At 44.0% G+C, this 18568-nt stretch overlaps 1 protein-coding gene across 4 annotated transcripts in view; it reads right to left on the bottom strand.

Moving 5' to 3' along the window:
• Positions 1–18568, bottom strand: part of LOC116309102 (lachesin-like) — a 48319-nt gene that overhangs the window by 6976 nt on the left and 22775 nt on the right. For all 4 annotated transcript variants that reach the window (XM_089033260.1, XM_089033261.1, XM_089033263.1 and 1 more), the window contains one exon: positions 650–732. In XM_089033260.1, the coding sequence (XP_088889386.1) occupies positions 650–722 (73 nt within the window). In that variant the 5' untranslated portion in view covers positions 723–732. The remainder of the gene's footprint in view (positions 1–649; positions 733–18568) is intronic.

The following is an 18568-nucleotide window of genomic DNA, read 5'->3' as shown; positions in this document are numbered from 1 at the left end:
CATTATAAACCCATCTAAATCATCTATATATCGTACATACTAGATTTTATTTTTTTAGGAAACAATATTTTCAAACTAATACAAGGGAGTCTTTTACAAGCATACGTATGCTGTTTTCGCATTCGTTTATGGAGCCTCAAGATCGAGAACCACATACGTGATATGAATTGGGAAAGTTTGGAAATTATAACATAATCACATATTGAAGTTTTTTTCCACCTCCTGGCCATCCAATAACCAACTGATTTGGAAAGCAAATATTTTAAGATCAAGATGTATGACCTCAGTAATGAATCTCATACTAAAATAGTTTAAAATCCTTCTTTTTCTTTGGTAAAAAACCTCTGAAAACATTTTTCGTTTACAATTTTAGTTTCCCCATAACTCTAGAATGATATCTTTACTTTCATTTCACCCCCTGGCCATGTAAAAAATTTAATAAGAACCCACTAAAATGCTGGTTGTGATGAAGCATGAGCCATTTTAACCCAATTCTCTTATAATTTTGCTCTGTTAACGAGTCATAGCCCGATGAACATGATTTGAACCTCGCGCCAAAACAATAGAAATATCCCGGATGTGTCCACCAATTCTGTGCGATGAAATGATACAATGTTGTTATGATTAGCTATTTATTTCTTAATCATACCTGACAAGTTAATACAGGATCGAAGGCTGATGCAAATAAAAATAAGGTTGAAGCTCAGTTGAAAACAGTTCATCCCCTTTTACCTAAGAAAAAATATATACCACTATTAAAATGTTGCATGTTGCATGTTGCATACGACCCAAAGCACAGGTTTTAGAGGAAAGTCGCTAGAATGCGTGCTCATATTTGTTGCCATTAAGATAATTACCTTGTTTGGCACTCTTCTATATACCAAGTAAAAAATTCTATTTAAATCTAAATTTTCATTTTTTTTGAGTCGAAAAATTTCGCTTTTTCCTCTTCCCTCTGATAGGTGTAAGTTTTCTACCATTTTGCGAAGTTTTTTAAAGATAAATCCAAAACGAGAATGGTGACCCCTATTTCTTATTTCACATATTAAGTTACAAGACCGTATAGCATCCACCTACAAAATATGAAAAAAAGACATTTCCCGAAGGTATATATTTACTGCTGAAAATAACTGAAGGATTTGATCTCAGGACGACGACTCTCTTGACTACACGTAAATCCATATTTCAATACAATAAGGCTACATGCATTTGTACAATATTACTTTAACATGATAAAATGCCTCGCTTAGCTAGTGTAATTATCTTTTTTAGATTATCATTTTTAGCTTGATTAAAGCATATATATTGCAAGGAATGGTGTTATTTTTACTTTACTTCCGGTTAAAGCCATATCAGTCATAGAGGTCGTAATTTGTCATATTTTGAGGTCATTAAGCACGAAAAACGAGAAAGGCAACCCCCAGTTTTTTAATGAATACTTGAAACGTCTATAGTGCAATGAATACGACTATACAAAGTTTGGGAAATATGACATTTCTCTTTCTATTTAATTAAATATCTTCCGAGTATTTGCATGCCTATTTCTCGTGAAATTCTGCCCGGAAATCATGACAAAGAGGAGCATAAATAAGTATAAAGGACAGACTACACATGAGTATATTTAAAAAATTAATAAAAGATTTAGACTTAAACTTTGATGCTGCGTTAAACGCTTATCCTCCATGCACATGATTTGAAACTGGAATCATATGCTAGAAATAAGAAATACAATGTTTGACAATTATTGTGTAAATGAAGTGAATACGAAAATGCATCATAATGTGAATATCGGGGAATATTTACCAAGACGTGAGTCTTCGAGGCATTCGAGAATTGGCTACATGAGTCGCACAGTGTGTGACGTATCGTCATGGTGATGAAAGTGAAAAAGTATACGTCATTTGCACATGACAGGACGTGAAGTTTACTACGTTTTGAAGTTCAATGAAATTTTCAACTGATGAAGCTTGACTTTTTTAGCATTTTTGAATCCATTTTTAAGATGAAAATCCGCCATCTTGAATTTTCTAAGAACTTCCTGAGCAGCAGTAAGGGGGACTCGCGATTGAGGTCGTATATTCACGGGTTTTACCCGCGTTATTCCGAACGCGTCCGAGTCGGGTTTTACCCGCGCGACAAGTCCCTTACTGCTGCTGTGTTGGGTACCGCAAACGGAGGTTAAAATATTTGTCGGATATACGATGCATGAATGTAAAAATTTCACCAATGACTTCTGTGTGATTTGCCTAAGATCCAAAGTTAACATACCCAAGCCTCGGGGTTGCTGGTGTTGTGGTAAGAAAATGCAAATAGAAGACGACACGTCAGCGCAGTGTTACGAATGTGGCAAGAATATTCGTAATGCCGTACCAAATGCTACCAAAGAGCAGTATTACGCCAATGGAGGTCGTACGAAAACACCTTATAAGAGAATAAAATACTTCCGAGACTGGATGAGTTATATCCAAGGTTTACATCCGGTATATTTAGACGATGAAGTAAAGGAGAAAATCATAGACCACTTAGAAGAGCCAACCCCGCAAAGTCTACGGAAGACATTGAAAAAATTAAAACTAGGGAAATATTACAAAGCTATTCCCTATCTTTTGTCTGAAATTACCGGTAAGTCTATTCCCGAGGTTTCTGATATGACAAAAGCCGAGTGGATGTTTTGTCGGCTGGATAAGGATATTCCTTATTACCCTGACGTAATCTACGAAATATTTCACGAAATCGACCCCAACCACCCACTGTTAGGATGGATTCCAAGAAGATAGTGAATCTTATGGCATAAGATTACGCGTAATTTCCAGACTGACGTTCGATACGTAAACGAAATCCTGTCACGCTCTTTTCAAAGCAGATGTTTACTGAGCAAGCTTTCTTTGAAGCTCTTCTTTCGCTTCCTGGTAGATCTTTTTGCGAGATTCCTCGGAAAGATCTTTTACGACTGTTTTTTTGTTCCTTATGTCCGACTTTAATTTCTCGTACTTTTCCTCTTCGGCTAAGATAAGCGAGAATTCTACGTCGTCTATCTTTCTGTCACGCAAAGCCTTTGAGACAAGGTCAGTGATCGTATTTACTTTAGCCCTTGACAGAGCTATTGTCGTGTCGTGTTTTGATATTTTGCTTGACAACTGTTTCATAATGCCTGTCGTAACAGCGGAAACAATGCCGCAGACGGCTCCAACGCTGGCCAAAGGAACTCCAACAATTATTCCCGGTCCAGTAAGCGAAGTAGCAACGCCGGTGCCTGTTAACACAACGGATATGGATCCTGAAGTTATCGCAATCTTATGTAGCGTACTCCGGGCTCTGACGTACTTTTTTCTAACTTTTTCGTAGTGTTTTGCCTGCCCTTCCAAGTAAGCCAGTATTAAGTTCGCTTTATTCAGACGAAAGTTTTCCGCGTTTAATTCGTTAGGTCCCTCCCTAGGTAAATCAGGATAAAGTGGAGGTGCTGATGGTATAACATCCATTATATATACTAATGTACGACGCCTTTGGAAATAACATAGAGGAGCAGCCGCATCACGACAACCGCGATTATTGGAACTGGAGGGCCTTTAGGAAGATGTTTCCGCATGCAGACCCCAGTAAGTTTGAGCGCAGACCTGATGGGATTTACTTCAACGGCGAAAGAATGTACAGTAATGAGGATTTGAAACCTACGCTGGTTAATCAGATAGACAATCAGTTGAAGAATCCTGGTTACGTTAAACCAAAACCCACGCCTACGGTATCTGTGCAGCATCTCACGGTAACGCAAGGGTTGGTCAAAGGAATTATTGCTGGGTACCAGTACTTATCCGATACCCGCAGTTACGTTTGATGAACATCCAAGCTTGAACCTAACGTTGAACATGCGGGTCTCTAACGACCATTCCTTTCTGTTAAAGGTGCGAGATATCTTCAAAGAAGTTCCCATTGTTCATACCACGGCGAAAGAAGCCCACGAATGGTTAAGCGGTCCTAACATGCGTTATTGGCCACAGCAGTTGAACTTTGCGGTTGTGGTGTAAGTGCAAACTTGATGAAGGAGTCGATATTTATGTTTCACTTTCACTTCACGGTTAGAAGAATACTACATGAAATGGGTGTTATTGCGCTGCCGGGAGATGCCACGTTTTATCCAAGAGATAATAAATACAACGTTCCTGCTTACGACCGACTTTGTAAGGAGTTTGGTGTTGTAGGGAAGGATTTCAGGTGTACCGCGGGTGCTAACAATGGTTTGGGGCACATTTGGGCTTATTGGGGGATTGGCGGGCATGTGCTAAGTGACAAGGAAGTCCACGCGTTGAATTTACAATGGACCATGGCTTCCCACCCAGAAACCCACTATCGTTTGAAGAACGAGTGGTGGTGGTTGGAGGGTCCAGTTAAGGATACCAAGCAAGTTCGCGATGGACCTCTGTTTAAAGACGAGGGTGGTATGTATGGTGGAGCTAACCCGCTGATTATCAAAATGGTCAATGACGAGCAAACGAAGCAATACTTTAATTTCATACCCAAAACGGGTAAAGGGTTAACCAAAGCCGGCCTTGCCCGTTTGAACCGTAGCATAGAAGCTTACGTGTATTCCATTCTCGGAGCCCAAGTAAACACCCGATCTAGCATAATTGGAAATACGGGCGCCGCAGAAGAGACGCGAGCCGAAGCCTTGATCTTATTCGAAAGTTCGATCTTGGAGGGTGACATTAGCAAGGGCGTACAGCGTTACCAACTAGCTATACAAAATTCTAAGGCAAGGTTGGACTATGCAGTAGCCCCGGGTTGTTGGTTAATGCCTAGTAATTTATCTATAAATACTGGTTCTGTAGTAGGATACAACAACAAACTGCAGCGAGCTACTAAGGACATGAAGTTTGGGGTGAATGACGTGAACTCTGACACCATCAGGAGGCACTTAGTTGAACAGCCTAAAAAAGTGCACCATATGCAACCACCTAAGAAAGTGCAGCCAACAAAAGAACCATACCGAGCGCCTAAAAAGGAGGAGGAATATGACCATAACCTACTAAAAGCCGGCTTAGCAGCTGCAGGCGTTGGTCTGAGTTATTATATATGGCGATGAACAACCCCTACGTAGCTGGAGTAGATTGTGTCTATACGACTTACACAGGCGAGAAAAAATATACCCTACCATCTTGGGTTGATGTCGCGGGTATGTCCGTGAATTTGAACTACTCGGGAAAGAAGTTAATCCTTTGTACTATTTGCATTGGCACGAGCAGCCACGCCAACGTCGGCTTTCGCTTCCTGGATGCGAACGGTGTACTACAACCTATGCGTGCGAAGACGAACAACAGGGAGCCTGTGCATTTTCCCGTAGAGCCCAACCCCAGCAGCGCCGAAAATCTATCGGTTTGGACTTTCCACATGGTCGCCGATTGCCATGGAAAGGTAAAGCTGCAGATACGCGTAGATGATACGGGGAGTGTTTGCGTAAATAGCATAGAAAATCAAAGAGATGAAAAATATAACCACGCAACCATTAGCACTCTTACGGTAATGAGTCTCTAGAAGCAAACTATGTTTGCTGAAATATATGAACCCACACGCGAAGGAAGATTGGTTTTTACATTACCTAAGGGAAGAGGGGTACGGACCCAACAATGATTGGGTTGACACTGGATTGTGGGTGAAGGTTGGGGGTTTAGGATTGATCGTATGCACCATTAACATTGGCGTGGCGGATGAATACGGTATTGGGTTTAGGATCGTAGATGAGAATGACCATCCGTTGCTGCCTTACAGGACGAAAATAAATAAAAGGGATTCGGCTCATTTCTCATATGAGCCCTGCGTGGGCTCAGAAGATATGACGCCGGTAACTTTTCACATGATAGCTAATTGCCAATACGCAAAGCTTCAGATTAATACCGGTACGTCAACTAAATTTACTATTTACACTTTGATAAATGCTATTTATTCAGGATCCAACACTCCTCCGACGGATGCTACTTGGAGTCATAAGCCTATTAGCACTATGACTGCCATACCTTTAGTTCCGCATTACCAAGGCGGCGCGAATACTATCTTTACTTATCCACGATCGAGAACACCTCGGGCGTCTGACGACGATTATAAGCCGCCAGTAAAATACTCGGACAAGATTAGCCCTTCATCTTCTTCAAAAGGACCACGCCGATAGCCAAGATCCAGACGTTATTCCCCACGAACTTCAACAGTTCGCCGCCGGCCCTAAGTGCCAAGGAAACAACCGAACCCAGCAGCCCAGGAAGACCGGCTGCCATCTTTTTTCCCAAGTCCGTCAGCCCATTGCCTAATTTCTTTACGCCTGCGCCCGTAGCCTTAAGTGTGGACAAGATTACCCCTACTACGCTTGAAATAGCGATCGCAAATGCCAGTGGAACGCCATACTTCAAAAGGAGCTTTTTTATCTTTTCCTTGGTGGTAAGCCCCAGCTCCTTTTCCTTACCTTCTATTTGCGTTTGTAATTCCGCCAGTCTTTCCTGAAGGGTTTCTACTTCCTTTTGGGCTGCCTCCCTTTCTTCTTCAGGGCGAGTTTGATCTTCGATTATTACTCGCTGTCGATCTATTTCGTACTCCAAGTCTTCGACGGCCTGTTGAAGTTGCCGTATTTGTTCCTCCGCCACTGCCTTGTCCAGCATTACTTGTCTTTCTCTGTCAACAGACTCCATTAATTCTTGTCCTAAGCGCTGTAGTTCCGTGTCTTTTCCCGCCGCTTCATTCAAAGCAGCCCTTAACTTATTCCTTGCGTCGCTTTTTTCGTCCAATGCCTTAGAAAGTCTATTCCTAAAGTCTACGATTTCGTCGGCATGGCTTTTAGTAGTTAGTTTATTTTGTTTAATGAATTCGTCTTCCAATTCTTCTATGCGCTCATGTAATGCTTGGTTTTCCTCTTGGACGGCTTCGAAGCGACTGACGAGACCGCCTTCTTTCTTGGTTACGTCATCAAGTTGTCGCGTAAGGTCATCGATGGTTATATTATTTTCCTGTATTTCATTCTTAAGTGCTTCCCTTTCAGCCCTTATTTTCTCTAAGTATCTCATTAAGCCTCCAGTCGCGTCGCTATCTTTTGGAAGTTCTTCAAGTTGTTTGCTTTTTTCCTCTTCGACGGTCTCTAATTGTTCGAGTCTTACCCGGTGCTCCTCTTGCATTTTAATTGCGGATCTGAGGGCATCTTTAGTGGCAGGCCTCGAAATACCTCTACGGAAGGCCCTTTGAGCAGCTTCTGTTTCCTTTTCTGTCAAAGTGCTTAGTATCGTCAAGTTGGGCGTTCCAAGCGCATTTGTGACTCCTTTTGGAAGCTGGTTGTTAAGCAGGCTGGTATTTCTCCTTTGATACAGGTTGTGCCATTTTTCCCTACCCGATTCTCTAACTTGAACCTGCCCTTTGTCTCCTATTTGGAAGTCCAAAAGAGCCAGGTTTAGGCTTGGGTATCGCTCCCTTAGGTCCTTGATGAGGTCCGCTGTTAAGTCCGACCGCACGCCAAGGGTTTCCATTTGTAAGTATTCTGGAATGGGCGTGTGGGGGTTCTTAGACCTAAATTTATCTCTTAAGGAACGCATAGCATCGCGGGCCCTGCTGCCATATTTGCGTCTTAGCTTATCGAAGAGGCCTCGGGAGTCTACGTTGTCATCAGGAAGCAGGGTTTCATATTCTTCGTCATTAATATCAACTTGGCCTTCCTCGGTAAGGGGGTCAAAATCCGTTCCTTCTACTTCCATTATATATGATAAGCTCAAAGTTAAATCCCAACGTATTACCTAAGCAGGTTGGCGGGCTGAAAGCAGGACGCACCTTTCACCGGGTCACATTCACGCCTTCTAGCGCAAAGCCTGGAGAAACCTTGTATGTAGGCGTGCCCCGCCTAACGGATAACCTAGTATTGGTTCCTGGCACCTTGGCGTTAAGGTTCGACCTAGCAATACAACCAAGCACCAAGGACAAGCGCTATACCGTCAATAATGTGGGTAGGAACCTCGTCTCTAAGATGAGAATCAAGTTTGCCGGGGAATCCCTCTTAGACTTAAATAGGTACGATTTGTACACCACGTACAAAGATTTGTGGCTGACGGCCTTCGACCGTACACAAAAGATAGAGCAGGGAATCGGAAGCGTTATCCTTCGTAAACTTCGCAGCGACACCAACCCGGCGCCTACTGACTCCAGCGGAGCAACCGCAGTAGCAGACGCAACAAGGGTAGTAACTGCGTACGGTGCCAAATACGTTATCCCTTTGGACTTTGAAGTAATTACGAACCATGGCGTGTATTACCCCAGACAGTTATCCGAGTTACAGTTTGAAGTAACCTTGGCGGACACTACGAACGTCATTGGAGGCATGGACAGCGCAATTAGCGGGACTGTTGATCCCTATTCTATCACCAACTTAGAGCTACAGTACGAAACCGTGTACAGCGAAGAGCTGGCCCGTAGCGCCGGCATGGAATACAGCTCCGGAAAGGCATTCCTTTACGACCACGTGGTGATGTATAAGACGTTCAGTTTCTTGGATAAGACGGATGAGGTTATCAACCAAAGCATTAACCTCCCCCGAAGAAGTCTCACGGGGTTAATGCTGGTGTTTGCTAAGCCCTATGAGGCCGGTAAGCGCGACTCCGAAGCGTTCCACAACCCCAACATTACTAACGTCGGCGTGAATATCAACGGCGTTCCAAACAAGGTTTACTCCCAGGGAATAAAACGTGAAGACGTCTACAGGGAGGCAAAGCGTAAGTTTGGCGACCAAATTAACCCTGAGGAATTCTTTAAGGATAAGTATGCGCTGTGGATTGATATGCGCACCATTAACGACGAAGACCTACATGGTCAGGGTTTACGTTTAGTAAACACGCAGGATGGCATAACATTGGAGATCAAGCGCACCAAAAACATCAGTGCGAGCGACGGCGACAAGATAAACTGCTACATCTTCGTGGTGTCTGATGCGCAGCTAAGCGTAGAAATGAACCAACTTAAAAGTGTTGCATATTAAGGTTAAAATATTTCTTAGATATACAATGCTACGCGTATTCCAAAACGACGACACCGAACTGCAATGCATAGTGCAAGGCGAAACTTTGTACTTTAAGGGAAAAGAGGTGGCAGCTGCATTAGGATATGAAAAAACGAGAAACGCAATCAGGGAGCACGTTTCTGAGAAATACCAAAAAAGGTCGAGTGAGTTAGGAAGGGCCCTAAAACAGGGCGCTTCTACTATGCACCCACATTCTGTGTTCATATCTGAGCCAGGTTTGTATGAACTGATATTTAGCTCTAAGTTACCCCAAGCCGTTAAGTTTCGCGATTGGGTCTTCGAAGAAGTCCTTCCCGCATTAAGGAAGACAGGTAAGTATGAAATAGAGCGACGCTTTGACGGTCCAAACAAGTTGGTATTCAAAATAGAAAATGAATTTGACCTGCATAAAAAGGTAGTGGACTACATCCGCAAGTTTTACCCTAAGATACTTTTAGCACCCGGTCTAGGTGAACTGCAGGATTCAGACGGCAAACGTATAAAGTGCTGGCAGAAGGGCTACCAACGCGGTCAACCCGACTTAATGATCTTGAATGCGCACACACATTACCGCGGTTTCTGTATAGAGCTAAAGACCCCGAAAGGCAACGGCAGGTTATCTGAGGATCAGCAACTACTCTTACAGAGGTATGAAGAAAACGGCTATAAGGTGCTCGTAAGCAGCGACTACGACGAAATCTGCAGGGAGATCACTGCGTATGCTGAACACCTACGAATTCCCTGCAGGTGGTGTTGTAAGGTCTTTAAAACCTCGGAGACTTTGGCAACACACTTAAAGATATTTCATAGAATATATGGACAAGGATAAATTTAACGAGTTAAAGTTCATACAAACGCACTGGCGCGATTTGGTGGTGGGGGAGATTTACGAGATAAAGAATTATGTGGTCTTTGAAGACATCGACCGCCTGCGTTTGGTCTTAAAGAATAAAAAAGAACATACACCCTTTGGGCGCCTGATAGGATAAGGTACGCCATCGAAGGGCAGGATGTTACCCATGTTATGAGTCATGGTAAAAAGGATGGCAGGTGGGTATTTGACGTGGTTAAGTATGAGCCTGAGAGTCCTCTGCATTCGTAATGTCTGCTAAAGTCCGCTGCGCTTTAGGATCCGCGGAGCACCAATGCCCCACAAAGGATCCTTCGAAAAATGAACTGCCGCAATGAAGGCAGGTGTATTTTTTACGCGGTTTTGGGGGCGTAATGCAATCGGCTGGTAGTTCGCACGTAATACAGTCCATATATTGAAAGGGTGATTAGGAATCCTCCAAAGAATGCGGCTGCGTAGGCTAGCATATACCTTTAAAAGGGGTCCTTATTATTATTCATTATTATTGAATTCTGCAAGTGCCCTTTAAAAGGGGTTCTTATTTTTATTTATTATTATTAAATATCCTTAATTCATTATCATTATTCTTAATAATAATAAATAAAAATAAGAATGGGATTTGAGACTCTTTGCACAAACCCTGCTTTACTATTAAAGGCCCCAAGAAATGCTATTTCGAATAGTGTCTCAGAATGTTAACAATAAGGTTAAATCTTTGTTAAGGTACTATTTCAAAGAGTGTCTCAATGTCGACAATAAGGTTAAGCATACTATTTCGAAAGTGTCTTAGAATGTTAACAATAAGGTTAAATCTTTGTTAAGTATGTGTGGAAACTATTTCGAATAGTGTCTTAGAATGTTAACAATAAGGTTAAATCTTTGTTAAGTATGTGTGGAAACTACCTAAAAGGTGTCTCAGAATGTTAACAATAAGGTTAAATCTTTGTTAAGTATATGCTATTTAAAAAGTGTCTCAGAATGTTAGCGATAAGGTTAAGCATACTATTTCGAAAGTGTCTTAGAATGTTGACGTTTAGGTTAAATCTTTGTTAAGACAGTTGAAGATATGTTCCTCTTCTCTAACACAACCACAACGATCGCACTCCTGCCTCCAATACTCCCTTTTAGTCCACGGAACGCCTTCGGCGCGTTCAAAAGAGGGGAAAGTACGGACTATCTTCTTATGGTAATCTATGCGATTCCTTAAGTAATCCTCTTTATGCGGGCAGCGACACATCAAATCCGCACATTGGTAGCAATCCACGCCTTCTAGGTCATACGCCCCAAAGAGAAACCTATAATTCACTTCATGCGTTCTCCGGTGCGTCTGTAAACGTTGACGACTACTAAGTATCTTATTACAGAAACTACACTGTCTGGTTTGATCACAGACGCCCCTTTTCAGATGCTGCTGCATTTCGGAGGTGTTGGGGAATTCCTTATTACAGTCCTTACAAAGCCCACAAATGCGTTTATCCTGATGTTGTTGCATCTTTTGAACGGTGCTGAATTCCTTACCACAATCCTTACAAATCTTACTAATTGGCTTCTTCGTGCAAACGCCACGACGAACGTGGTATTGTAGTCTTTGTTTGGTGCTGAACACCTTTTTACACATTGAACAGTCCATATATACTTAACTGTATCTTAGCCTCCATTTAACATCCTTAACAAAGATTTAACATTCTGAGACACTTTTTAAATAGCATATACTTAACAAAGATTTAACCTTATTGTTAACATTCTAAGACACTTTTTAAATAGTTTCCATACATACTTAACAAAGATTTAACCTTATTGTTAACATTCTAAGACACTTTTTAAATAGTTTCCATACATACTTAACAAAGATTTAACCTTATTGTTAACATTCTAAGACACTTTTTAAATAGTTTCCATACATACTTAACAAAGATTTAACCTTATTGTTAACATTCTAGGGGGGATATCGCATGAAGTCCTTAACGGACTCCTTAGCCCAGCCCGCCATCGTTATCAGCGCACCAAACCGTTCTGCACGCTTCAGGCCGCACATTTCATCGTACAATTCCTGCACGCGCTCTTTCAGCCGGTCTATCTCCTCCCTTTGCATTTCTATGGTGTCTCTTTTATCTTTTGCGTCGGTGGCAATCCTTCTTACTGCGTCCACTGGGTCCATCGTATATATAATGGATCCGAACCATATTCCCTGCAATGCTCTGATAGTAGGACCCACCGGCTGCGGAAAGACCCAATTCATCGTGGAGCAGCTATTAGGACCCTTTAGATACCGTTTCGACTATATTGTGCTATTATGCCCCACCTACGTGAATAACCGCACCTGGGAAGGCATAGGAGTGAAAGATGACGACTTCTTCGTAGATATCTTAGACCCTAACGAGTTATCTGGACATCTTAAGTTTTGGCACAAGCAATTCCCTAAGGATACACAGACACTCCTCATACTGGATGACATTGCCTGCGGGGACGACGTAAAAAGGCGCACCTCCGAATTAGTGAAGCTCGCCTTTAGCGGCAGACACGACAATATCAGCGTTTGGTTGCTCTCGCAGCAGCTTACCAGCGTCTCTAAGCCTTTTAGGGAAAACATAGGTTCACTTGTCGTATTTTATACTCCGAGCCGGAGTGACCTGGAAACCATCTTAAGCGACTACGGCGGTGAGATAAGCAAGGAACAGTTGCATGAATACATGCGGCATTTAAAGACGCACCAACATTCCAAGATGATCTTCTCTTTGAGGTTTCCCTACACGGTTGGAATCTATGATTCCTAATGTATATGGATATTGAGCAGCTCTTAGATGAAGTCCCCACACAGTTAGATGAAAGTAACCTTAAGGAACAACTTAACATCCTCGTGTCTTCTGGGAAGTGCAAAGAAATGATAGGCAAGGAACTTACCCATGAGCAGGTTAATAAGTTGTCAGAAGAGGAAGTTAAAAAGTTCCATAAGAGGTATGAGGCCGCCCTTGCAAGTAAGACCACGGATGCCGTAGCAGACTCCGCTATCCGACTTGCGACTAAATTGCTTGGACTTGCGCTGCCCATAGACGACGTGGAGCAACTGCGGAAGGACATAAGCGAGGACTATGTCATCGCCCAAGAACTTAAGATAACCTGCGGCTGGTTGTCTTTGAAGTGCGGTAAGTTAATGGCAGTCGCCTCTGCGGCTTTGCACGTAGCTCAGCACGTTGACTTGAAGGAGGTACTGGTGTCTTGGAAGGACTTCAAGAAGGACAGAGAAGTCGAAAAGGTCTTCCAGGCAGCACTTGCTGAGGTACCTGATCAAGTCGCCTCAAGTACTTAGTCAAGTCGTCCTTAAGTACTTAGTCAAGTCGTCCTTAAGTCATTGTCAAGTCGTCATCAAGTTACTTGTCAAGTCCTTCAAGTCCTTAGATATAAGATGAGTGGCACCGAAGAACAACCAGAAAAGGCTCCCGTAGAAGATACCAAGATTACCAAGGCTAAATCTCCAGGCAGAGTTGCCGCGGGGAAGAAGCTCGCGGAGATGAACAGGAAGAACAAAGCCAAAAAAGAAGAAAAGGTGGAGGAAGAGGAATCCTTTATTAATCCTGGGTACGTCATTGGCGCGATAGGAATTGCTATAGCAGCAGGTAGCCTCTACTTACAATGGCGGGCTACGAAGCCAAAAGTAAAGTGGGAGGCCGCAACATATCACGCACCCGTGCAGGAGCCTAGAAGCAAAATACCCGTAATGGAATAACCTTCTCGCTTTGTAATATAATGTCGACCGCGTTGTTAAAAACTGTTGAAGAAGCAGCTATTATTACTTCCATCGTTGCGGGTATTGGTTGGGTAGGCAAGAAAGTGCTCAAAGAAGGCTTTACTGAAGACCCAAGCAAGAGCTTCGCTAACTTTGCTAAGATGACCGCTGCCGTAGGCGGGGCTATCATGCTAAAGGATTACCTACGAAAGGAAAAGTACCTGCCTACGGCGTAATATATAATGGCTAGTTTGATTGCAGGTGGAGTCGTCGCAGCTTTAGCATTCACTGGAGCTAATTATGGCGGTCAATATTTGGATAGATTAGTCAGAGGCGACAAAAGCGGAGAATTAGCCGCTGAAAGGAAAAGGCACGACTTAGCGCTGGAGAAATATCAGCGAGACGTGGCGGCTTGGAATGAAAAAAGACAAGCTTACAGGGATTGGTTGGATAAGAACTACCAAGACAAAATGCAGGCAGACAAGAACTTCGAAAATACAGACTACGCCTTTAAGCTCTATGCGCAAGCACACCCCGACTTTAGGTTAAGAAAGCCTCAGTTTAAGAATTACTATCAGCCTCCTAAGAAACAAAAAGATAGCGAATTGGTCTTCGTAGGAGTCGCAGGGCTGGCGGGAGGCGTGGCCTTGGCGTATCTAATATAATGATCGTCTTTTTGGAAAGCGACAAGAATGACTTTACTACTTATCTGAATCCTCCCATCAAAGCCTGTAAGGTTCGGTTGGTTAGTTGCTCTTTGTACAATTCTTGGTATAATTTGATTGGCGGCTTTGTCGTTGTGGGTGCCAACAAACCAAAAATACCAGATTCCCATTACACCCCCATAACACTGGCTAAGGAGCTAGCAAAGCATGGATATACTCTTACCACAGGATTACCCCATGAAATGAAATTCAAGAAAAATAGTGGAAGCGCTAATTTAAAGGACAGTTCATTGGTAGAACTCCTGGGCCTTACTAGTACCACGATAAATAGCGGCAGTACATATGATGTAAAATGGAAAGTCGCATCCTCTTATGAAGTCTATTGCGACTTGGTCCATAGTTACAACAATGGAGAAAAGTCTTCTCTTATGTCCAAGTTTCTACCCAAAGGTAATCCATTTGACCCAGTAGAATACACTCCCATTTCTTTGAGCTATGACTTGTCTAATTTGGTAGAAAGCATAAACGTCACCATTAAAGTGGACGGAGAGACGGTGGATTTCAACGGGCGAAAGATCAATCTTGTTTTGGAATTCATATAATGGGTCGAACAGAGGACAAACTTAAAAGGATTTACTATGGGCCCGAAGGCTATTGGAAAGGAGCGTCGGCCATCAAGAAACTCGCGACCGCGGCCAGGGTATCAGAAGAAACGGCTAAGGACTGGTTGAAAAAACAAACCATCTGGCAGGTCTATCTTCCCGTGCCTAAGTACATTCCCAGGCCCAGCTTCACCGTAAATACCCCCAATGAAGTTCATCAGGCGGATTTGCTTTTCTTGCCGCACGACAAGGTGAGAAGAAAGACCTATAGGTACGCTTTGACCGTAGTTGATATCGCAAGCAGATACAAGGACGCCGAACCCATAACCAGCAAGGATTCTGGGGAAGTCGCAGAAGCCCTAGGTAGGATTTATAAGCGCGTTTTGAAATGGCCTAAGCTGCTGCAAGTGGATGCGGGGACGGAGTTCATGGGCGTGGTTACCAAGACCCTGAAAGACCACAGCACTAAGATTAGGAGAGCTGAAGCTGAGTACCACAGGGGTCAGAGCATCGTCGAAAGATTCAATAAGACCCTGGCCGAGCGTCTCAGCCGGGGGAACTCGAAGGTGGCAGTAAGAGAGCCACGGATCCTAACTGGTCTCTGGAAACGTATGAGATTTCGAAGTCCGTCACCAAGGAAGGGCAACCCGTGTTGTATTACCTAAATGGCCCAAGTCGTGGATTTGTCATGGAAGAGCTGCTCATAGTCCCCAAAGACTCAAAGTAGCGCAGCACCACGCGCCCGATTACACTCTAGGCATGTCAGTCTTACGTTGCCTCTACAATGCCCGCGTTTGTTATTTATGCGATCCACGGAGAACTGCTGATCGTCATTCGGGTCAAACCTCCATAGTAGAGGTATGTTACATTTGGCGCAGCGGGCGCCTTTCTTATAGACGTCGTCCACGCATAGGTCGAACGTCATATTTTTTTCTTCGTCGTGCCGCTTGTAGCGAAGGAGTTTCTTAGCAATGTTCTCCTTAGCTACGTCCTCTGGCGTCTTATCGTAGCGCAGTTGCGGCCCCCAGGCTCTTTTCAACTGTTTGGCATATTCTACGCGGCTTACGGCGGTGTAGATAAGGTTGCTCCAACACAGCCGCTGGTCTATGATCCATAAGGTTTCTCTTATGGTAAGCCCTTGCGCGCTGTGGACTGTCATGCAATAGCCCAAGCGCCAGTCTGGATGGGAGGTTATTTTTTCCACCTTTTCTATGGGCACCCAGGCTTTGTCATGCGTTACTGCGTTCTGCAGTTGGATGTCGGTACCGGGTACCCAGACGTCTCTTTTTTGCATGCGGGTGTCGTGGGGTTTGTAGCAAACAGGTACGGGATGCGTAGGGAAGCGCTCTTGGTGCATATTTAGCAAATCCTTTTGTATGCGAGACTGTGCTGCGCGTTTGCTGCTCAGCACCAGATCCTTTGGATGCCAGGCGTATAGAAAGTCCTCGTAGGACTTCGCTCGTACGCGTTTGCGCAGTGTTTTGCATTGGTCGGCGTCACTAAGGCCCCTTAATTCCGCTTTCAGGTTTCTTATTTGATCTTTGCTGCGGTAGTCGGTGTTAATTTCCTCCGCATGGTCTACGAACCCCTTTAGCCATTCGTGGGGCATTTCTCCGGCTATTGGAGGAGGCTGGCAGGGATCTCCGGCGAATATTACTTGACACTTTCCACGGAGGAATTCTACGAATTCTTTGAGGATTTCTAAAGGAACGGTGCAAATTTCATCCCAAAGTATTACTGGTGGTATGTCGCGGATGGCTTCAGGTACCCACTTTTGGCCATTCCAACGAAAGAAGCTGTGGTAGGTCTGCGCGTCGTGGCCCATACCGCAGAGTTCTCTTTCTAAACGATGCGTTGGCGTTAGCACCTTTATCTTAGGAAAGAGTTCTAACACACGCGTCGTCTTACCGCTGCCTCCCGTGCCGTAAAGGTAAGAGAAGCGTTGGTAGGAAATGGGGTCCGCAACCGACGGTAATGGCTCTTCCGTCGGCGTTACGGTGCCCCGGAGGTGTTCTCCGTGATATTCTACACGTTCTCTCCATGCTTTTATCTCCTCATCTTTAACGCGCCATTGACCACTTTCCGCCAACTCATCTTCGGTGTAAAATTCCTTCATCTTCTCTAAGACGTGCGGTTTCACGTACAAGGAATCCGTGGCTACGCGCGGAACGTCCTCTTTGTCAAACCGTAGGAGCATCGCAAGTAGGTTAATATGCGCGTAGGCTAACATACTCGCACGCAGGTGGTAATATTGCGGCCTGTGGTCTTGGTAGTAACAAAGTGCATTCCATTTCTGTTCTTTCTGACCTTCTATGAAGTAGTCCCATTTCTCCACAGACACCATTGTTCCTTGTTCGTGGGCGCGCTTAATAAGGAAGCTTAACTCTCCTTCGTCTGTTATCAGGCGTCGCTGCATGTGTTTCTCGCCCTCCTTAGCGCCCTGCGTGAATTTACCTATGACCACGCGCGCTGTGGGGTTATGCTCCGGTAACCATTGCGTGAAGGCGCTGTGACAAAGTATGGCTTCATGCGCTGTGTATTTTAAAAGTTTGCGCTCTTCAAAGAACTTCAATAGGGGCACCGGTATCCATTCTTTCTCCTGCAGGTGCTTCCCATACCACGCATAGATTATTGGATGTAAGTCTTTAGCCAACTTCCAAGACGTTAATCGTACGAATCCAGTTGCTGGGACGTCGTAGTGACCGTCTAACGAAACGCGGAAGAATTGGGAGTCTGGATGTCCGTAACGGTCGTAATATTCCTTACAATCCCCTAGACCTTTAAAACTTGCAGGGTAACAGTGTTTCATATCCAGAGACACGTACTCGTCTTCGTCGTACTCCATGTTCCAAAGACCACCGTGACCGTGTTCTACACAAGCTTTAGCTATATCTTTGAACTCCTCCGGTGTGGATTTCCATCCATTTCTTTTCTTTGCGGCTAAGAAGTCCAAACTGCGAGAGCTGAGGACCTCGTCTGAGAAGTCCTCACCAAGGGATTCACATGCACTTTGTATACGCAGGTGTTCCATTTCCGGTCGGTATAGAGTACCATCTTGGGTCATAAACTGACTTCCCTCCGCGTCCATTAACCATATGGAATTCTCATGAACTAATTCTGTCAATGGTGACTTCTTATAGACCTTTGTCTCCTTCTTTTTAGGAAACCTTAACTCTCTCCATGCGTGTGCGTTGTGCTGATAAATGACTATAGGAGCACCTCTGCCTCCGTATTTGTGCGTTCCTGGGTAAATAAAGCCGTCGGTAATGTCTTTCACGTGTATGCGCCTTTCTAACGCAGTTTCTAACTTCTTGATGTTGTCAATAGTTGCTCCAGCCCTACGAGTAGCATCTTCCCATCTCTGGATGGCTTCTCTTCTTTTTAGGGTAAGTTTACCGCCCCGAGAGGAATCTTCGAAGAACTCTCTTACTAACTTCCCTACGCAGTTGCCGGGATGTCGCATTGGTTTAAGCTTCTTAGCGTCTGGTTTCTTAATCTCGTACGCGCCATAAATAACTACAGTAACCGGGTATGCGACCTCGTAGAACAGTATGTCTATTCCTTCAAGTGCTCCGGGCCTGGTGTCTTTATTCAGCACAAACAGGTTTTGCTTACCTGACGCCCGTATTGGATTGCGCCCCTTTTCTATCATCCACTCACCGTCTAAATACTTTATAAATGTTAACTCCAAACGGTAATTACCTTCAGGCATCAAAT

The sequence above is a fragment of the Actinia tenebrosa genome, unplaced genomic scaffold, assembly GCF_029948245.1.
Source record: "Actinia tenebrosa isolate PJP-AT-01 unplaced genomic scaffold, QUT_ActTen_1.0 PGA_scaffold1__47_contigs__length_23844297, whole genome shotgun sequence".
Classification (NCBI taxonomy): domain Eukaryota; kingdom Metazoa; phylum Cnidaria; class Anthozoa; order Actiniaria; family Actiniidae; genus Actinia; species Actinia tenebrosa.
This window is presented reverse-complemented; position numbering and strand designations above follow the sequence as displayed.